The sequence below is a fragment of the Neltuma alba genome, unplaced genomic scaffold, assembly GCF_004799145.2.
Source record: "Neltuma alba isolate B1F8T4 unplaced genomic scaffold, ASM479914v2 tig00012783_pilon, whole genome shotgun sequence".
Classification (NCBI taxonomy): Eukaryota; Viridiplantae; Streptophyta; class Magnoliopsida; order Fabales; family Fabaceae; genus Neltuma; species Neltuma alba.
In genome coordinates this window covers 69,624-93,224 of record NW_021637187.1, presented here as the reverse complement: position 1 = coordinate 93,224, position 23,601 = coordinate 69,624, and the positions used below count along the sequence as shown (strand labels likewise).

Genomic DNA, 23,601 nt, shown 5'->3' with positions numbered 1-23,601 from the left:
GTATTGATAGAAATTAATAATTATAACTATGAGGTGTTATTCTGGAATTCAGTTGATTATGCATATAAATGTGTTGTTTTGAACCCTATGCATCTAGTTTGAATGGGGGAAAGAGATGATTGGAGTTATTGAGATTTATATACTTACCACGTGGTATCGGCCTCCATACGGAGCTCTATAGTTGGCCACTATTATTGTCCCACTAGTTCTTCGAGGGACTACGACACCTCACTAGTTCTTTGAGGGGGGACCCATGGTCCACCGAGTGCTCTATGGTCTTTGACGACCTGTCCATATCACTTGTATGGTGAGCTTGTTAGAATAGCCAGTCAAATGGAAAAAACTTAGCCTATAGGTCTAGTCGGCAGAAATAAGGAGGATAAAAAGATGGATTTGGGATTCATGGACTGCATATAACATGGAATCTTTATTGATATTTATATCTTTTGAATAAATAAAAAGTATGTTATTTCTTTTGAAATTATCAGTTGCATGAGATTGGCAGATATATTTGACTTATATGGTTATTGTGAGTTTAACTATTAGACAAGTGTCTATTGACTGTTATTAACTCTGTGTATCCCACTTGATACCTCACTAGCCCATGGTAGTGTGTGTGATAAGTAGGGATTTAGTTATTGAGACGTTGTCTCATCTCTATTGTTTAACATTTTTCATGTGAAAGTTTTAGAGGAGGGACGTCAGGGAAGGCTCAGGAGGAGTAAAGCTATATTAGTGACTTGTAGCATCTCATCGATTTATGAGCTATGTTGTATCTTGTATATTGCCACTTTAGGATAAATTGGTTTTAATTGATTCATGTATTATTATGTCTTATGTCCTTTGAGTGTACTATTGTGGTATATGTGCTGATAGGTGGCCAGAGGCCTAGGATCGCATGTGATTTGTTTATGAATTTATTACAAAGTATGAATTAAGATTTAATTCTTAATATTTTGATTTATGAGTTATATTATATGTTGTTTTATAACCATATTAGATAAGATTGATCCTTTCTTATATAATTTGTATTTGAATGAGTTAAGAAAAGTTCTTTTATCCGTGATAGGATGTATGATTGGTTACTGCTCTTTTCTATCACGGATAACAATATTATATAATTAGTTAGTGTAGATGATTGTGATATAATTTAAATTTGTGTTTAGTATGATTTGGTTATAAAAAGTTATTTCTTAAAGTTACTGTAAAAAATTAAAATTATCCGTTTATTTAGGAAAGTTGTTTCAGTTGGAGATTAAAATGCTCATTTACGCACATTTTCTTAATAATATATTTCAAAACTATTAGATTAAGGACACTTGATCATATTTCAAAATTACAAGCTTGCAATAGTATAATCACCCGAATAATTTAAGAGATTAATTTAAGAGATTAAGGTATCAACATTATTAGATTTCAAAATTGTTCTCAAGCTCTTCCAATTCCAGATTTGAAATGGATCTACTGTATTTAGTAATCACTGTATAATTAAATTAAATTAGAGACTGGTCCTGGGAAAATAAATAATATAGACAAAATCAAAGGATAAATTCATGTTTAGATTAATAACCCTCAAAGTGGGGCAACAAAATGTGATGAAAAAAAAAAATAAATAAAAGACCAAAATTAAAGTCAACTATTTTTTTTAGTTGTCTAGAGTATCCTTCTACCGGAACGGTAAAAGATTGATCTCTCAAGGTACTGTCAGGCGCCATAACAAAACCTCTCATAACAATATTTTTTCTATACATACTACTCTAAAGATCAAACTCAGTATATGATGTTTAAAATGTCTAAATTCCTTATACCTCGACCAATACTTATTGGTAATTAAAGTCAACTGTTAATACTCAAACAACTACGCCCTTGGTGGTGAAATAAGTGGAGCCTGCCCTGTTGTGACTTGTGCGGATTGGAAAACAGTTTTAGTGCTCATATCTTTGATGAGCACCATAAACTCATCAGATCTGAACCGTCTATATCTCATTTGAACGGTCCACATTTAAAATCTTTAATTAATTATTTTTAAATAGAAAAAACTATTTTTTTGAAAGAATAATAGTTAAGAGATCATCACTATTTTAGATTCTATACATATTAAAATAATTATTTTAAATAAATAAAAATAGAACAGAAATTAAATCTAAACTACCCAAATGAGACACGGACGATTCAGATCTGATTAGCTTATGGTGCTCATCAAATGGATGAGCACCGAAACTGGTTCTTGCGGATTGCTGCCGGGTAGCAGAGAGCCCCATACATGGGATGTGGGGTCCACTCGCCAAGCAGATGATGAGAATATGAGTTGGATTTTAAAAAATAAAAAAAAAGTATTGGATGAGTACTAACAACGAGGGGAAGAATGCTGGTAAAAAAAAAAAAAGAGGGGAAGTATTATGTCCTATATGCTTGATATTTAATATTAAAGTTAATTGAGAGTTTCAATTTAGTTATAAATACAAGACTCTAATTTATTTTTTTAATTTATAATTATTTTTTAAAAATATTCCTATTGATCGTAAGGGATTTCTATCAAAAAGTAATAATAATGCACATAATTAAACCATGCATTAGTTTAAGAAAAGTAACGCACATTTATTATAAATAATCAATTTAATTAATTTTTTTAATCTTTTTAAATTAGTTACTTAACTCTTATATTAAAAACTTAGTTAATACCACCTCTGGTCTTAATTATAAGAGGTAGTTAACTAATTTGAGGGGATTAAGAAAATAAGTTAAGTTAGTTATTTGTTATAAATATATGTTGTTTTTTCTAAAATATCCTTGCTAAACAAGTATCTTGACTAAAACTACCATTGTTAAAAGGATTATCTTGGAAAAAAATACATAAATATGAGAGACAAAGTAGATTAGCGTTTTATATTTAGGACTAAAATAAAAGTCAAATAAGATCGTATTATATTAAGGACCGGAGGTAGTATTTCATTTACCAACCCAATAAGCAACCATACTTTCTATCTTATTTCTTACGAAGAGTGAGGCAGCGTTCATATAGTTCCCACCTTGTTTGACTTACCCTTCTTTTTTTAATAGGGGAGAGAGAGGATTAGTGGGTAGATTTATATATAAACATATATGATTTGAGTTTATTACCCTTCTGAGATCTGATCGAAAGCCATACTGGAATTGATTTCAGAGCGACGCAGAGAAGGAGATCGAAAAGAGGATAAACTTTCAACGCAGCTTCAAAGATCACAACTTTGGCTCCATCGGGTAAGAAAGAAATACGTATACACACACACACACACATGTAAATGCCTCTTCTTTTTTAATTTGTCAGAATTACTTATACATCCTTACGGTGTCCTCTTGTTTGATCTAACTCAGCAAAACTGTCTGCCATTTTTGTTGAGTTTGGGAAGTCAGAATTTATAACTTTTTTCCTCTAAACCCTCTCTATTGATTGCGTATATTAATGAAGTTTTTTCCCCCCCTTTCATGGGAGTAGTTTCCACTACAAATTATTAAAAGAGTACTTTAGGGATAACATATATACTTTATAAATAACTAATTTAACTACTTTTTTTAATATTTATAAATTAATTATCTAATTTTTATATTTAGAATTGGAAGGAGTATTAGTTCTTTGTGTTTGTATTATTTGTTTATCAATATGTGATTGATTATATATTTCAGTTTGTGTGAGTGTATATGTTTGGGCAATTTATACTACATGCAATTTTTAATATAAAACCTAATTTACTAATTTTTTTTAAAAAAAGAAGTTACTAAATTACTTTAAACTATTTATATTTATTATTTTTTTAAATTAATTTACCTCATTTATAAATTAATATATAATCAAATGATCCATTTAGAGAGATAATGTAACATATGCTATAATTAAATAATTTAATAAAATTTGTAATCTTTTTAAATTAATTAATTATATCTTATATTAAAGATTAAAGATTGGATGAAGTAAAAGATTAGGCTCATTTAGAGGACATTTATCACCCTCAAGAGCAAAGGCAGTCCATTTCCTGTTTCATATTTGTACTTTTGTTCTACAAAATAAATTTTTTAAAATATCCTTATAATTTTTGAATAAAACTATGAGATTTTTAAATAATTACATAATTCCTTCACAGCACAGAAAACACATTTAGTTTAGGCACCAATTTATGGGATATATCAACCAGAAGACTTGGGCATGAATAGCTAAAGATTGAATAGTCTCCCCATGTTACTTTCCTTCATTCACATTTCAACCATTTGTTTTTTTTTCTTACTATAGAGATGACTGATGAAATAAGGAGAAGAAAAAGACAGAAGGATCCAAATCCTCTTTTTTGGAGCCGGATCCTCTCATTTTTCTCTCCTTTTTTCGTTAGTTCGATTGCCTTTTTCAATAGATGTTTAATATAAGATCCTTGATATAAAAACTAGTTAGAAATTAGATTTAGTTCTAAATATAAGATTTTAATCAACTTTATTTCTCAAGTTTATAATTTATTTTTTAAAATATTCTTATTGATTACATATATCAAGTGGGTTTCTATCCAAGAGTAGTTATGATTAAAAGGATACTTTTAAAAAAATAAACTCATATTTGTTACAAATAACTAATCTAACTAACTTTCTTAATCTATCTAAATTAAGTACTCCTTTGGTCCTTAATATACGACTTAATTGTTGAGTTGATTTTGGTCCTAAACATAAGACATATTTCTCGTATTTATTAATTTTTTCTAAATTACCCCTATGGATACTCACTCAACCATAATCAAGTAGAAGAGGGAGGGAGGATATTAAAGAAGATAATTATGGTGTTTTAGGAAAAACAAATCATATTTCTTATAATTAACTAACTTACCTAAATTTCTTAATTTAATCAAATTAGTTAAATAGGTCTTGTATTAAGGGTTGGAGAAGTAACTTTTATATTAGAAATAAGAGTAAACAAAGATATCTCTTTTCAATAATGTTATTTTGTAATCCACCAATAGACAATAGAATAACTTAACTTTCTCCCTGTCACCTTTTTCCTTTTTCCAACGAATTTTTCCGCATGGATTATTAGAGGGAACCCCTCAATCACAGTTTATTCAAAGGCATGGGAACTTAAGAGAAAGAAGAGCAGAAAATCTAGATTATACTTACTTCGCTCCTAAATATAAAAGTTAGTTGACTAATTTGAGTAGATTAAGAAAATAAATTAAGTTAGTTATTTGTAATAAATAAGTATTGTTTTTTTTAAAATATCCTTACTAATAAAGTTTATTGGTTTGAATTATTATTATTATAAGAACTACTTTGAAAAAAATAGATAAGTATGAAAGACAAAATGGATTGAGATTTTATATCTAAGACTAAAATAAAAACTAAACAAAATCTTATATTAAGGACCAGAGGTAGTAATTATCATCTCCCTTCACAATATTCCTCTCTCTCTCTGTTGCTGTGTTTCTCTTGATTTTCCACGAAGAACATGGGAAATGAATTTCTACATATGTAACATTTTTGTTTCTGTTGCGTGTTGGGATCAGTTTGGACTGCGGCTCTGCTTGCCATCTCTGAAGAAATGGTTTCAATGGAAGTCACTTCCACGAAAAATGATGGAACTCATTTCCACAAATATATATATATATATATATATATATATGTTGATTAGGGACATTTATAACCATTAAATATATAGTCAAACACATCCTGTAGATTGAAACCGATTTGGGTGCTCATCCAGTTTCCTGTGGACTGTCAGTCCAGATATAATGGGTTTTTTTGTTTCTGTTTTTTATTTTTTTCTCAGAACAATTTTGTAAAATAAATTTTTAAAAATAAATTTTGAAAAAAAAGAAAAAAAATCTGTTTGGGTAATTTTTCTGAAAAATTACATTTAAAAATAAATATACTGAGATCGGAGAGTGAAGCCTCATAATAACTTAAGTCTTTAAATGAAAAAATAGCTATTCAATAGAGAAGAAAAGTTTCGCAATTTTTTCAAACAAAAAAAATCAGAAATACAAAAAAAAAAAAACCAAAAAGCAACAAAACATTGCTTTGCTCTTTTAGTTTTTAAAAACAAATTTCTATTCTTTTATTTTTAAAAAGATTTGATTAAAAACAAATTGCTAAACATTTTTTTTTGTTTTTTATTTTTAAAAATAAAAAACTGTTTTCAAAACAAGAAACCAAACAAGACCAATTTCTTTTTTATTTTTATTTTTTAAAACAGTTATTCTAATAAATATAGAATCTAAAATAGAAATAATATTTTAACTATTATTTTTACAAAAATAATTTTATTAAAAATATTAAATTTGGACTGTCCAGTCCCATTAGACAATCTAGAGAAGATAAGCACTGGGTGCTTAAAAAAAGAGCATCCAGACCAAATCCGAACTGCTTATGGCTCCTTTAAAAGAAGGATTTTCGAATTGTATTTTCGCATCCCTAATCTCCTTTTCCGTTTCGTTTATTAAAATTTTGAACCAAACAAACCCTTTGGTTTCCCATCTTGATGACTAAACCCTCTCTCTATTTCGACCTCTCTTTCTTTCTGTCTTTCTATAACTCTATCCCCCGTGCTCTAGTTTTTTGAATGAATGTCCCTTGTTTTTTCTAATGGTAAAGTTATTCCAGAATTATACGATTACCCATCAACGGACATTGTTTCCTTATTTGTTTAATACTATATCCGGTCTTTAATATAAAAATTCATTTGACTTTTATTTTGATTCTAAATATAAGAGCCTACTCAATTTTGTCTATCATATTTATTTTTTTAAGGTAATTGTTGTAATAAAAGTAGTATTAGCTAATACACTTGATAAGCAAAGATATTTTGGAAAAAACAACACCTATTTATTACAAATAACTAACTTAATTAATCTTTTTAATTTACTCAAATTAGTCAACCAGCTCTTATATTTAATATGTTTGTTTCCTAAATATACTTAAGGACATCAATTAATTAAGGACCCTACGGCTTCCAATTTACAAGGTTATCATATTTAATATGTCAAAAACTCTTTCCTCCATCTGTCTTAATTTTAAAACTAGTTTCAGTACTCATCATAGAAATGAGCATTATAATGCTCATCAAATCTCAACCATTCAAATTTAATATGGATAAATGAGATTTAATATTTAATCTCTTTGTTTTTTTAAAAAATATTTTTTATTTAATAAGTACATAATCCAAAATAAATATAATCTCTTAAACATGTCATTTAAAAATCATTAGTTGAAACTTTTAAATTTAAAACTGTATCTGAATAATTTTAGATTTCACCATTGCGATGACCCCTGAAACTGATTCCTTTACTTTCCTCGTCAATTCGTGGCATAGCACTTCAGGTCGCTTTTATTTAAGAAATTCCACCCAGGAGAGGTAATCAAGCTTTCAATATCAATGGGGCCCTTTCAGATGTGTGATTGCTTTGACTAATTATTCCTTCTTTGCCGTATACTATATTGCAACATATATATCTATTTATATATATTTCCTAGACCAAGTAAGCAACCAACCTTGTATTCTTCCAGCTTGTTTCTCACGAAGTTTGACTATCTTTTCTAGCCAATAAATTATAAGGACAGAAAGAGAGGAAGGATTACGCGGAAAATTTATACTCTTTCGATCTTTAACATAGGACCCAATTATTAAGTTAGTTTTGGTCTTAAATATAAGACCTATTTATCATATTTATCAATTTTCTCCAAATTACTCCTATGGATACTCTTTCAATCATAATTAAATAGAAGAGAGAGGGGGTATTAAGAAAGATGGTTATGGTGTTTTAGGAAAAATGTGTCACTTTTCTTATAATTAACTAACTTACCTAACTTTCTTAATCTAATCAAATTAGTTAAATGAGTCTTATATTAAAGACCAGAGAAGTACATAACATCTGTCTGTGGCCATCTTTGCACTGAGATAGATTTGGGCTTATCTTCTTTGGATCTGAAAGCAATATCTGCGTGATTAATGGGGGGCGTGCATGTTTGTTCACAGAGATCTGTGGATGAGGATGCATGACATGTCTACGTGCGTACTAACTATAACTATGCGAGAATCTATCAACTATTTCTTTTCTTTTACCGTGTTGCTGTTGGTTTAATAGCCTTCCTGAATCTTACAATTGATGCATAAGAGATCTGTAGGAGAGAAGAAAGCTATGGCTAGGTCAATAACTACTCGCATAATACCAAAATAATCCTCAGAATTATTATAGTCGATATGGAAAGTCAGTTGAAAGCTCAGCCAAATTGAAAGGAACCCCACAAACAGACTTTCTTCGAAGCAAAGCAGGTGATACAATGCGTGTGTACATATATATTCATTTCTGGGAGTATTTTTTTGCCACGTGTAGCTAATACGACAAAAAGATTGACTATGAGCAGCAACGAGGAAGGAAGAAGATATGGCTATTTAATTAAGACCCCATTAAAAATATGTTAACTAAGCTTCCAACTTTGTCTGAAGTTTAAAAGAACATCATCAAATAATTTCTAACCAGCCTTTTTCGGTTCTCCTAGGTTGTTGTTGGAATCAGCTTGAGGCGTTTCTTTCTGCTGTGTCTGTCCCAGATCTGCAGTTCCAGTACATACAGTGGTAAGCTTTCATATATGAACGCTTCTGCTAATTCAAGATTGCTATATCTATTATATTATACATGTGCGTGTGATTTTTCGGTTTAGGGTCCGGCATGCAAGTTCATTTGATTAAATTTAGTTGGAGCCAATAAACTTTTCACTCTAAGCGAGGCCATTTTAATAAACCTGTTTTACTGAATCCTTCCTTGAAGTAATAAAGATGTATGTAGTTTTTTTTTTTGCTTCAAATTATTGTTGGATATCATGCGACATGCCATATGACATTGCTTTGATGAATGATATGGGAAAATTTACTGGAGACTTGGTGGATATTGAGAAAATAAATCTATGAAACACAAGGCTGATGAGCATAAAGGCATGAAGCTAAGGCCAGGTTCTTTATGAATGATGAGGTTGAAAAAGCATATCATTCAAGTTTGTCCTTACGAAAAAGAGTTTGCTTTATGGTCCCGTTTGCTATGAAAAGGTAAGGATTAGGATTGAGATTGAGTTTGAAAACTCATTAAAAGAGTATTTAGTATGAGGAATTGTTTGTTACTTACTTGGGATTGGACAAACTTATGTAAGTGAGATTAGAAAATATCAACCTCCTCTTAAAAAATATTTTAGGGTGCTGGATACACCATAAAATATTTTAGGATGTTGGGATGCACCTAAAAAAGTATTTCAAGATGTTAGTGTATCTTAATCATATTGTTATCTATCTTTTATCCGATTTTGTAGAAAAACAATAACAAAACATACAAATATTTTATTTTATTTTTGTTTTCAAAATAAATTTTAACCTTTTTTGTTTTTCCTAACATATAATTGAAACAAAAGTTATTTTGAAAATAGGAAACCAAATAAACCCTAAATGATTCATGAGGGAAGTTTTGTCCATGAATTTTTCCATGATGACCTTTGATTTTTTTTTCAAAAAAGTTATGCATACAATTAGAACATCAATCCTTCCGTAGAGAGAGAAATATTGTAACCGTTAGTCTACAATAACCTTAATCCATAGTAAGCCAAATCCTAATAAATTGCTTGAAACCTTATATTCCCTCTATTTTTTTTTTTTTATAAGCAACAACTAAATCTCCTTTTTATTTCTAAATATAAGTAATATTGAGAAATTCTTACATGTACTGGGGGCACATCCATTTAATGTCTCTTTCTTCCTCCTATTTTCACTTCCAACAATGTCCCTTTTCCCTCTCCCATCAAACCCACTAAATCCGTCAGCTGTTGAAATTTGAAAACCACCCCAAAAAACGTTGATCAGTTTAATCCCACTCCACCAACATGTCCTTCCCCATAATATATTAAAAATACTTATTTATAACATTTATACTAACTAAGTTAATGTTATAAATGACACATACATAGTTATATATATTAATTTTTTTTAGTGGAAATACTATTTTATTACTTCCTCCATTCCCTATAATCGTGAAGTATGTAATGTTTCTCTTTATAAAAAAACATTCAGAGGTTCTCTCAAATTTTGTGTCTTGATTTTTCATTTTACTCCTATTTAATTACTTATATTACTTATATCATTATATTTAATTTTCACACATTCTTTCTCTCACACATTATCTTTCTTTCATATAAATGAGAGTATTTTTAACAAAAAAGTTACACTTTTTACTTATTTATTGTCCTCAGCTAATTTTAATTACATTTTAAACAATGTAATTTGAGTAATCATTTCTTATAAAACGGAAGGGAATGAGTACTTGTTAAACTTTGATTGTTATTACAATTTTGCAAATTCTTTTAAATTTTAAGTCACATTTAATTGAATTGTCACACGCACGTATTTTTACACTAATATTTGATATAAAATATAGATAATTAATTTATAAATATTAAAAAATTTAAATATTTTTAAAAATCATATGCATTATAACCATACCACCAGTCATGAAAATCTCCTTACTATGCATAATTAATGAAGACACTTTAAAAAAAATTATAAATTTGAGAGGTAAAATAAACTAAGTCTTATACTTAAGATTAAAATGAATATCTTATCTATCTCCTATATTTAAAGCTAAAGTAGTATTTTTTTTAAAAACAAAACTTACATCAATTTACTTATATGAATTAGGTTTATTTGATCAGATTTTGTTATATGTGATTTTTTTACACAATATGCATATATCCATTGGGTCCATTTTTTCAATTTATTTACATATACATGTGTGTGTGTGTGTATTACTTATATGTTTAAGGTAAAAAAAATCTAATTGACGTACAAATATATTAAGAAACCCCTAAAATTCTACAATACCGCTGAATTTTATTTAAATGTATATTAGATATAAATAAATATTTTAACATATAACTAAGGGGAAATTGTAAAAAAAGACCTTGGAATTGCAAAAACGCATATAGAGACCCTTGACAACTTCACTTTGGGTTTTGACAATTTCATGGCATATTATTATTGTCAAAAGCTATAGTGAAGTTGTCAAAGGTTCCTATCTGTGTTTTTACAATGCCAAGGTTTTTTTTTTGCAATTTTTCCTATAACTAATGTATTTTGTAACATTAACTTAGTTAACATAAATGTTATAAATAAATATTTTTAATAATAACTAACATATTGTGGGGATGCACGTTGGCGTCTTGGTGGAATGAGATTAGGATGAAGGTTTTTTGGGCGGTTTTCAAATAGCTGAGGGATTTGGCGGCTTTAAGGTTTTGTTTGGTTCAACAGAAGGAAGGAGAGGGGAGGTTAATTAGAGGGAAGAGAGAAAAAAAAAAGGGTTATGATTTTGTTTGGTTCAAAAGAAAGGGATGGAAGGAGAATTTTTTGTTTGGTTAAAAACGGAGAGGAATGAGAATTAATTATAAAGTGACAAATATACTCTTATCTTTTTATTTAAAATTTTTTATTATGCTATTATAATATTTATGAATTTCAAAAAATTAATCACCATACCTACACGTGACACAAAAAATTATAGGAAAAACCACAAAAAAAATCATGGAATTTGAAAAATTGTAGACAAGGACTTATTCATAAAAATTATTGTCAAAACCTATAATAATATTGTTACGGATTCCTATTTATATTTTTTCAAATTTCACGATCTTTTTTGCCATTTTCTCAAAATTATATCCATTTTAAATAGTAATTTTTATTAATTATAACATATCGTTTCATTAATTTCAATATGCTTGTTAAAATTTTATACTTCTAAAAAGTACGATAAAAATAAAAAAATAAAATGGATTGTTGTCGCTGTATGCAAAATTTTTGTATATATTCATTGTTAGCGTCGGACGCACAAGCTACTTCTCAAAATATTATTTTTATATCCCTTCGTCACCATTTTGTCTTCTTCCAAGTATAAAAGAATACTCCTCCGGTCCTAATTATAAGATCCAATTGACTTATTTGATGAGATTAAGGAAGTAAGTTAAGTTGGTTATTTATAATAAATAAGTGTTATCATTCCTAAAATATCCTTGCTAATTAAGTATATTGGCTAAAACTATCATTATTAGAAGGATTATGTTGGAAAAAAATGCATAAATATAAGAGAAAAAATGGATTGGGTCTTATAATTAGGACCAAATAAAAAGTCAAATTAGGTCTTATAATAAGGACCGGAGGAGTACTTTCCATCAAAAGATTGAGACCCTGTTTGGATAGTAGGTCAAACTATAGTTTGGAAAAAAAAACAACCCAAACAAGCACAAATTATCTGAAACTATGACTTGGGTCGAAACCATGGTTTTGGAACCAAAACCATGGTTTCAAGAGAAGTGAATTTATTCTGCTTCTGGCTCAAATTGGAAAGTATGATTGTGTCTATTAGAGTAAATCTCAAAATAATATGACTTTAACACCCCTTAATTAATTTTTTATAAACATATTTAATCTTATATCTTATAAATAAATATACACATATTAATTATTTATTAATTATATTATCTTATGTATTATAAATTATGTTGGTAAAAAATATATTATTAACAATTTTATTCCTTCAAATTAAAATATATATACAATCTATGTTTTATGTAATTATTATATTAACTTATGCTTTTTTTAATAATTTGTACATATAAAAAGTGTTTCTGATAACAACTATCCAAACATTCTCACTTCTCAAAATCACTTTTTCATAAAATCTATTCTTCACAAAATTTATTTTTTCTAGAATCTATTCTCTATAAGTTATTCTCCAAACCATGATTTGGTTTCATCTAAACACACCCTGAGAATAGAACGGATCCGAGAAAGAGGAGGAGATGAAAAAAGAGGTTTTAGGGAAAAAGGGCAAACTTGTAATATTAAATAATGGGTAAGAATAATTTAATTAGGATGACATATAAAATTTTTCTCCCCTTCAAAGAACTCCAAATTTGGAGGGGAGGGTAGCAATTAAAAAAAAAAAAAATTTCTCTCCCCTCCCTTTCATTTTCTGAACCAAACATGTTTAATCCATCCTCTTTTCTTCCGTCCTCTTCCTTCCTCTTGAAAAACCTCTAACCAAACAGCGTGTAAGGCTTTTGATGGAAGAGAAAAGAGGGGCATTGTTGGAAGTGAAAATGGGAGGAAGAGGCAGACATCAAATTGACGGAGAGAGAAACTGTTAAATATAAACTTTTGCGGGACCCACAACTTTTTATTTCTCTGACCAGTAAGGCCATGTGAGTCTGAATTTATCTTAATTGGTTTCGTTTAATTAGGAAAACGCAAGAATTTCTCAAATTTTAAATTTTTGTAGCAAATTCTTTATTTTTTTATTAATTATTTATTTTAATACTCTATATATTAATTATCTCATTTTTTAAACTATTATCTATTTTTATCACACATTCTTTTTCTTTTATAATTTTTTTCTTATAATGATCTTCTTAATTTCTTTCTCATACTTTCTTCTTTTATAAATAAAGATATTTTGGAGAAAGAATTTTCAATTTTTATATATTTATTGTGTTTAACCAATTTTAACTAACTTTATGTAATTGAGTTCAATATTACTTATAAAAAGAAATGGAGGGAGTAACGCCCCTAGAATTGATTTTGCTAACTTTTTTTTTTTGGGGTGGGGGTTTGGGCTTGGCTTGATAGAATAGAGTGACAAGCATACGTAAGCTCAAGCTAAACCAAAATGGAGTTTCTTGTGGCAATCGGGACAGGAATTGTGTCAAAACTTGGGGAGATGTTAATGGATCCACTCACATCGCAATTCAAACATCTGATTCACTATGACAAAAATATCAATAAAATGAAGAATGAACTCAACAACTTGGAAGAACGGAAGCGTGCTATTGAAGGAATGGTGGACGCAGACAGAAGGAATGGACGTCGCATTGCTCCAAATGTTGAACACTGGCTCTACAAAGTGGACAACGTTGTAGAAAATGAATTGCATAAAGTGTACGATGATGAGTTTGTCAACAAGAACAAGAAATGCCTCAATGGGTTGTGTCCAAATTTGGTGTTTCGTTATTCACTGAGCAAGAAAGCAGGAAAAATGGCGCCAGAACTTGTTTCCCTGAAGGAGCAAAAATTTGACTTCATATCCTACCCTGCACCTTTACCATCACTAGGATCCACTTTCACAGAAGGAATTAAGAGCTTTGCCTCAAGAGAATCAATTATTACCGAGGTTGTAGATAAATTGAAGGGTGATGAGTTCAACAGGATAAGCGTTTGTGGGATGGGTGGTGTGGGGAAAACCACATTAGTGAAAGAGCTCATCAAAATTTTAGAAGTAGATAAGGTGTTTGATGAAATTTCAATGGCTATCGTGTCCCAAGTTCCTGACTATAGAAAGATTCAAGGTCAAATTGGTGACACCTTAGGCTTGAAATTTGATAAGGAAACTCTACAAGGAAGGGCGGGCCAACTACTTGAGAGGCTTAACAAGATCAATAAGGTCCTCGTAGTGCTGGATGATGTATGGACAGAGCTGGATTTCGAGTTGATAGGGCTTCCTTCAAATGGGCAGTGTCACAAGGGCTGCAAAATTTTATTCACATCAAGAAATGAAGATGTGTGCCACAGGATGATAAGTCAGAGGAACTTCACTATGCCCGTTCTCTCTAAAGAAGAAGCATGGGATCTCTTCAGGGATACAGTAGGTGGTCATGTTGCGGACAGAGCTGAGATTCATAACATAGCAAAAGAGGTTGCAAATGAATGTAGGGGTTTGCCAATTGCTATTGTCACAATAGCAAAAGCACTAGGGAACAGGGAGAAGCATGCATGGGAGGATGCACTTGATCAGCTGAGAAAGTCTTCACTAACTTCCTTCTCAGAGATGCAAGAATATTCTATATATTCATGTATTGAATTAAGCTATAACTTTCTAGGCAACGAAGAAGCTAAATTTCTCCTTTTGCTTTGTTGCTTGTTCCCAGAAGACTTTGACATTCCTATTGAAGTTCTTCTAAGATATGGAGTGGGCTTGGGTTTGTTCAAGGATCTGGGTGCTTTGTGTAAAGCAAGGAATCGAGTGCATACCTTGGTTGATACTCTAAAGAAGCGGTTTTTGTTGCTGGACAGCAATGAGGAAGAGTGTGTGAAAATGCATGATGTCGTTCGTGATACTGTCATAACAATTGGATCCAAAGAAGAGCATGGATTTGCAGTGAAATATGATGCCGGACAGACGGGGTCAAAGGAGTTTATATGGCATCATAGTGCAATCTCACTTGTGTTTGATGGGATTAAGATGCATCCTAAGCGTTTGCAGTGTCCAAACCTTAGGCTTTTGCAACTTTATTTAAAGAGAAGAGAACCCATTTCCGAAAATTTCTTCCATAACATGAGCAAGCTAACGGTTTTAGGCATAAGCAATCTGTGCGTTCCATCAATGTCATCTCCATTCCGATCACTCAACAACCTCTGCACCTTACGGTTGGAAGATTGTCAGGTTGGAGACATATCGGTAATCTGTAAGGAGCTAAGGAAACTGGAAGTGTTAAGCTTTGCCCGCTCAAATATCAAAGAATTGCCAGCAGAAATAGGCAAGCTAAGCCTTCTAAGACTGTTGGATTTGACAGATTGCAATGATCTTGATCAGATGTCTTCCGGGGTCCTAGCTAGCTTATCTAACTTAGAAGAACTTTATCTTAGAGTCAGGAATTTCCATTGGCAGGAAAAGAATTCCATTCTTGCAGACCTCAAATCTCTTTCTCATCAGCTAAAAGTTCTTGAGATTTCAATAACAGGAATTCATAATTTTCCTAAAGATTTCGAGTTAAAAAGCTTGGTTAAGTTCTGGATCTATGTGAGAGACGCAACTACTCTTTCTCATGGCTTTGGTCGTCGAGGATATCTACATCCTAACATCCTTAAACTAAACAGTGTGTACCATAAGGACATTAAAGAGAATGTGGCAATTCAACAATTGCTTAAGAAATCTGAAATTCTCAACCTTGTGAATGTAAAACAATTAGAAAACTTGATCTGTGAGTTGGATGAAGAAGGTTTTCCGCACTTAAAAAATCTCAGCATTCAATTCTGCAACGAGCTGAAGTATTTAACAGATGAAACTGTCTATGCTTCAAGTTGTGTCTTCCCACTGGTTCAATCATTGTCTCTGCACAATTTGGACAATTTAAGGGAGATATGCCATGCCAAGACTTTCACCTCTAGTTGCCAATGCTTTGGCGGTTTGAGTGATCTGAAAGTAGAATTCTGCAACAAGTTGAAGTATATCTTTTCACCATCTCAGAAGTCAAGTGTTGGGATGCTCGAACGCTTGCATGTGACTGAATGCTATGGGATTGAATGTATTTTCTCCAAACAAATCCATGATGGGAATTCAGTGATCAAGTTCAGAAATCTAGTGGAACTGAAGCTACAAGAACTCCCAAGCCTTGTTGGGTTCGCTATACCGGATCATAACAATGAGCTTCATCTCTTAGAATCCCAGGTTTGCTTCTTCCTATTAATTACCACTTTGTTGCCTATCTTCCACGTATGATATTTCACATCTTGTATATGCAAGCCAGTTTGTATTGTTCATGAAAAGACTTCGTCATTGGTTTTGCAGAAATATGTCATGTTGATTACTTTTATCCTTCCTAAATGATTACAAATACTAATTAATATAGATATAAGATTATGATTCTCATATATTAAATTTATGATTCACATTAAGTACTATATCAATAAATTGCTTCCTTTTTTTAAATCCATACATTCTAATTAGATGACATTAACAGTAATGACAAATTCTTTTGTATAATAACTTAGTTTTCTTTGGTTGCATGATTAGGAAGCATATGTATATATGTGAGTTAAATAATATAAAGTACAATGTGCTGAGCCTAAAGCCATTAAAACAAGTTAGATGAGTTAAATAAGCGAATCTATCATGGATTACGGGTTAAAATGGGATGACTCATTTAACTTACTTTAATCTGATGAGTTGAAAATCCAAACTTGACTTATCTGATAGATTAAGTACATTAATTGGTTTAACTTATCAGAAAAATTAAAGATTAACAAAAATGATTCAAACATTTAATTTTCTAATATATTGTCATAACAAAAAGAAAGCATTCAAATGTCTTATATCATTTTACTGTTTTAAACTTCAAGAAGTTATAAATATTGTCACGTAGAAATATTTTTATCATAAAAAAAAATCAAGAATTCGAAATAAAAATCATGGAATTTAAGATATTTTTTAAATTTAATTTAGGATTATGTTTCCAATATTTGGTGCATTAACTTGGGAGATATTATTTGTACTTGAGGTTCTTAAAAACAAAAAAATCATTCACCCATCGTTCATGGGTTTAGCGGTAAGAACCGCACACCCTCACTCAAAAGGGAGGGTGTTTGATTCCTGTTGCGGCGTTTGGGAAAACATCCTAGAATGAGGGTGCCCGGGTTTATGTCTAAGAGTATAATATGGGTTTGCCCTACTCAACATTGATATCACCTAGGAGGAGCTGTTCAAATATATTGCCCTTGGCTTGGTTGAGCTCGAACCTTGCATGAAATTTTTGTACAAAAAAAAAAAAAGAAAAAGAAACAATGTTCAAATAAGCTAACCCACCTAGCTTATGAGTTCGCGAGTTAAGTTGATTTGTTTGATCTTATCCCATTAAGTTTCTAAGTGAAGTCATATCTCATAAAATTGGTGATGTAAAGGAGCCATGCAATGGATTTGCACAGGTTCAAGAACAGAAGCTTGAAGATGTTCAACATCTGCTAGGGTCCAACTCAATATTAGGAGCTGACGCATCCGTTCACATTGGCGGTACACTATTTGAATCCAAATGGATGCCCCAGTTCCCAAAATTGGAGAAAATCTTATTACTTGAGTGCTCTTTGTTAGATACTGTCTTTGACTTGAAACAGTCGGAAATGGAAGGCCAGCCAGGTCCTATGCTATTTTCTCAGCTCAAAGAAATAGAGATCTCTTGGCTTAGCAAGCTAAGAAATATTTGGAGTAATGTTCCAAGTTATATTCAAGGCTTTCAGAACTTGATATCACTCAAAGTTAAGAAATGTGATGCTTTAAGAAGCATCTTCATTCCCACCGTTGCCAGAACACTCACAAAGCTTCAGAAGCTGGTGATACACAGCTGCCAGTTGATGGAGAAAGTTGTTGGGGATGATGATGGAGGAGAACAAGAGGAAGTGGAAACTCTTCTGTTTGCCAAGTTAGATTCTTTGACACTAAAGGATCTCCCAAACCTTGTGAGCATTTGTCCAGATTGTTATGAGCTAGCCTGGCCATGTCTGAGATATTTATGCATTGAAGGATGTCCCCAGCTGAAGACATCTTCATTGCCAATTCATGACCTAGCAAAGGAAGAGAATCTCAGCAACCCCTTTTCAGATTCTACCCTCCAGGATGTTGGTTTCAGCATTCCTAGGTTTCTCCCTTGTTGCCTTGGATGCACCCCATCAAGCATTGAGATTTCCAACTCAATGGCCAAATCAAATTTCCGACCAGGAAAGATCAGCAACCAGGTATCATTTGATTAATCAAATGTGTATACTTGTCTTTCTGTTTCTGTTCTTATCAATAAAGTCTGCAGCTATACATTCAAAGCTCAAGGAATTGTTATCTCGTAACCTACTAAAGAAGTCTGACAGTTTATTTTCCATATTTATCTCCCTAACAAATACCCTATATTGATTGGGGCGGGGGGGGGGGGCTGAGACATGAAATATATATCTATAGACACACTCTTCTTTTTACCATTTTCTTAGATTAGTCTCCCGTTTGACGTTACTAAATTTCTCTTCAGGCTAATTTGACGAGAGACCATATATCTTCTCATGTCAAGGAAATATATACTAGAGAAGAAATGAGGTCCTACATGCCAAATCTGGAACAACTTCAAGTCAAAGGCTGGGATTCATTAGATGCTATATTCCAGCTTGAACAAAACCAGCATTCCAAGGCTAGTGCAAACTGCATAGTAAAACTGGTGCCCATGTTGACAAGTTCAGTAGAAATCACCGGCTTCAACAACCTCACGCTGCTAAGTTTAGAAGCTTGTCAGAATTTAAGATATCTGTTCTCTCATTACATAGCAAGGCTTCTTGTGAAATTGCAAGATGTGAAGGTATCAAACTGTAGGATGGTGGAGCAACTGGTCAAAAGCGAAGATGGCTCAGTTGTATCTTCTTCTGCAAACTCTCTTGATGTTTTTGAGAATGCATTACCAAATCATGCAACATCCATCTCCAAAGATTCATTTGTCTTAGAGTTTCCATCCCTGAAGAGAATCACCATTATTAACTGCAGCGTGCTAGAAGTTATCATCAAGAATGGAGAGTGGACAACAGACCTGACTTCATTTGATCAAGTACAGTCTCTTACTTTAAGCCGTCTGCCAAATCTTGTGAGCTTCTGCTGCCAACCTTGTATTCCTGAGCAACCATATTTAAAGAAATACAGAGGCAACGGCCATCATCAACAAGATCAGGTAGAATAGCTAAATGTTCATTTATTTCTTGTTTATTTCACTGTATGATTTTATTTTGAATGGTTAAATATACATTTATCTATAAATAGGTGATCGGTCCCATAAGCATATGGGATTGTAGTAGTACATTAGCTGGAGTATTTAGATGTTGAACCCACAGGGAGGTTGAGTTTTACCAATCCAATTAAATTTAGTTATAACACAAGATAGTAATTAAGTGAAAATCAAAATTTATAGAAACTAAACAAGAGAAGAAACAAACGTTGATCCAATCGATGGGGATTGAATTTCACCTGATGGGATGACAAGCTTTTATTTTCTTTTTGATCAACATGGTATGTCTAAACTTCACTCTGTGTCTTCGCAATAGCAATGATTGTTGCTCTTAAAATGTCCTAATCTTGCTAAGAAAATTTTTAAATGGGGACTGATTTTGTTTTGTTTCTTCCATTCCTTCTTTTCCTCTTCTGATTTTCTTCTTTCCATCTTTTCTTTATTTGATAATTTTGGCTGCAAAATAAAATTTGAGCATAGGTAGATTTTGCAGCACAAATACTTTTTATCCTATAATTGAGTGTGTACGGGGGAAAATGTATATAAAATTAATTAGATAGGTATAAAATATTTATACATTTAATCAAATATAATTCAAAATATATTCCAATTTAACTATAAAATATGCACGTATCAATTGCACCAATATGTCTTATATTATTTATCAGTGCTCGACCATATTAAAATCAAAGCTATTTTGCTGTGAGACACCGTGATAGTAGGAAAGTTTAGATAGTTAATTATTACATTTAACAAATAATCCAAAAGTTATTTTAACGTTAAGTAAATATGATAGTTGATTTTTGTCGTAGTTGAATGAAAGATGAAATATTGCAACAAAATCTTCGTTTTGTAGGTTGCTTATGATGAACAGAGAATGACAAGGAATGCTCCTTCTATAAACCGCTTTTGGTTTTCACATCTAACATACCTAGGGGTAAAAGAATGCAAAAAAATTAGCTGTTTGTTCTCTACATCATCCTCAGCAAGTCTTGTGCATCTGCAAGAGCTAGAGATATGTGATTGTGAGAACATAAAGGAAATAGTATCAAAAGAAGAAATTCATGCAAACTTTTTCAGGATTGTGTTCCCTAGATTGAAGCGTCTGAAACTTGAACGCCTGTCCAAACTTGAAGCCTTCTGCCATGGTTCCTATGACTTGGATTTCCCGTTACTGCAAGAAGTGTGTTTTGGAAATTGCCATAGGATGGAGGTATTCTCATATGGATTTCCAAACACTCCAAAGCTAAAAGGTATTACCATGAAAGTTGGAAACCTTACCAAAGTCATATGGATGGGAGATCTGAACACCACTGCTCAACTTTCCAAAGGAATTGTAAGCCCAGTTCTTTTCGTCCTTTCTCATCTATAAAATTTGTATTTGTTATGTTTTTTTTCTAATTAAAATTCTAAAGGAAGCAACGGGAGAGCAATTCTTATGAGGTTATGGCTACTCAGAGGTTTGTTCCAGCCAAAAGCGATAACTTAAGCACTTGAAAGCTACATATCCTTAAGCATAACATTGCTAGATTCAAGCGCTTTAATTGCTTAAATTTTATTCTTGTATTGGTTACTTCGTAGCAGCTCATGTCCCCGCAAGAATTTCTTCAGAACTCTTCAGTTTTCTTCAATTATCATTTTTATTGAGATAAAAAAAAAAAATTTTTGTTAACACGTGGATGTGGGTTTTGCAGTTAGCTTTTCAAACATCAGAGAATCTTGGCTGGCTCAAGGAGGAACAAGGCATGCTTAGCTACTTTATGAAAGAAACAGAGATGACTGTTGAAAGCTTTCAAAGTTTACTGGCTCTAGTCCCATCCAATGTGATGCACTTGTTTCAGAATCTGAAGAACCTCACAGTAAAGGGCTGTGGTTCACTGATTGAAGTGTTTGAATCAGAAGGAATAAACAAAAGGAAGAGGCATAGCATGATACACTATGAGCTAGAAGTCATGAACTTGCTTTTTCTGCCTAAGTTGATTCGCATATGGAAAAATCATGAAGAGATTTTGGACTTCCAGAAGCTGAGAATATTGAAGGTTGAATACTGTGGCAATTTGAAGGGTATACTGTCACCTTCTATGGCCAAAAGTCTTGTCCAGCTACAACACCTTCGTGTATACAGTTGTCAAATGATGGAGGAGATAGTAATGAAGGAAGCCGAAGAAGAATCTGAAGGAGCAAATAAAGCTGAGATATTGTTTCCGTTGCTGAACAAGCTGGAGCTTCGTCATCTCCCCAATCTTAAATGTTTTTCCTCAGAAAGTGTTGACTTTGAACTTCCCTTCTGCGAAGAAATGGTAATTGAAAAATGCCCAAAGATGACGACCTTTTCCTATGGCGCTGTAAGTATACCAAAGCTTTCTAATATATATAAAGGATCCTATGAGTATGTAGACATCATGGGAGACCTTAATATGACAATCTACCAAGCTCATTCAGGAGATTTGAAGGTAACCATGTGTATGATTTCTCCAACTCTTTAATTCCAAATTCCAAGTTCCAGCTTCCATGGAATGTCTTATTTCTCTTTGACACTTGATTTGCATGGACATCTCCTAAATTTTGTTGGAATTTCTTGGAGACCTATTTTAAAAATATCCACCGCTTTTACTTGAAAATAAAATGTAAATTTCATGAGCATCCTTGAATTTTGATAAAATTACAAGGATGTTTATTCTGTTTTCAAACCAGATACAAACCCCTCCAGAAAGTTTTAAAAAAAATCATACAAGCCTATGAATTGTATGGACATTATACAGACCTCAATTCTTTTTTTTTTTTTTAATATTTATCTGTATATACTTTGAAAATGAATGAAATTGTGCAATTTCAACAAAATTTACGGAAAGTTCACATGAATTGCTCTTTATTCCAAGGGAAAAATATACAAGCATGTCTATTTCTAGTAAAATTTATGTGGGGTTTACATTAGTTTTGACAATAGTGGAGCATAATTTTAGTAAAATTGACGGTAAGTCTGAACAATTTACACATTTTTATAAACAACATATAACTATCCTGCTTATAAACTTCTGCGGGGAAAAAGTAATTATACAATGCAGCATATTCTACTTTATGAAGTATAACGATTATTTTTGTTTTAGTGTTGAATAAAATGTGACGCTTTTTACTCCACGTGCATTTGCAAAGGGAATAATACTAGTTTCAATGAGATTCACAGGAAATCTGTACAAGTTACACTATTTTTATAATCAAGATACAGCTATTCTGTTTATAAACTTTTACAGGGCAAAAGTAACCTTAGCAATCTATAAATGAGGAAAAACATTAGAGAATGCTCTTTAAATTGAAGAATCTTAGGTTTTCTCATCAACATGAAAAGATCTTTCCATTTCAGGCAGCATTTCAAAGATCAAAGACAATCAATTGGATTGAGCAAGATAAACTCCTACTTGGCTACATAACAAGAGTAACAGAGCTGGTTGTTGAAGGTTGCGAGAAGCTGTTGAACTGTGTTCCATCCAACATGCTGCATAGACTGCAGCATTTGAAACAGCTCAAGGTCCGAGAATGTTGTTCACTGGTGGAGATATTTGAATCAGAAGGAGTAGAAGCAAATGAAGATAAAGAGCATGCTAATGCCATGACATTGTATGAATATAATCTGCAAGAAATGCATTTGTGCTCTCTACCCAAACTAATTCACATGTGGAAAAACCATGGTGAAGTAGTCTTAGGTTTTCATAATCTTAGAAAGCTAAACATCGGGTGTTGTGATGGTTTAAGAAGTGTGTTCCCTCCTTCCATAGCCAGGACCCTTCTGCAACTGCAAGAACTATCAGTTTATGAATGTGAGATGATAGAGGAGATAGTCACAACAGAGAAGGAACGAGAGTCCAGCAAGGCCAAGAAGATTGTATTCCCAGAACTGAAGTGGCTGACCCTTTTTCGTCTGCCCAACCTTAAATGTTTCTGCTCGAGTAATTACCAGCTTGAGATGCCGTCTTACAGGGAAATAACTATTAAGGATTGCTCAAAAATGGAGAGTTGTTGTTATGAAACCATGAGCGCTCTGTGAAA

General features: G+C 31.9%; 1 protein-coding gene across 1 annotated transcript; it reads left to right on the top strand.

Moving 5' to 3' along the window:
• The first annotated feature begins 13,706 nt into the window (after positions 1-13,706).
• Positions 13,707-19,512, top strand: LOC114730922 (probable disease resistance protein At4g27220). Its single transcript, XM_028918030.1, has 3 exons — positions 13,707-16,481; positions 17,735-18,538; positions 18,820-19,512. The coding sequence occupies exons 1-3, from the start codon at positions 13,707-13,709 to the stop codon at positions 19,510-19,512; spliced, it is 4,272 nt and encodes a 1,423-aa protein (XP_028773863.1).
• The last annotated feature ends 4,089 nt before the right edge of the window (positions 19,513-23,601 follow it).

What these genes read in the sequence shown, in the direction of transcription:
- LOC114730922 (XM_028918030.1), top strand. Translation starts at nt 13,707, where the DNA reads ATGGAGTTTCTTGTGGCAATCGGGACAGGAATTGTGTCAAAACTTGGG. An exon ending in TTCATCTCTTAGAATCCCAG is followed by an intron (nt 16,482 to 17,734) that starts GTTTGCTTCTTC and finishes GGATTTGCACAG; the next exon opens with GTTCAAGAACAGAAGCTTGA. An exon ending in CAGGAAAGATCAGCAACCAG is followed by an intron (nt 18,539 to 18,819) that starts GTATCATTTGAT and finishes ATTTCTCTTCAG; the next exon opens with GCTAATTTGACGAGAGACCA.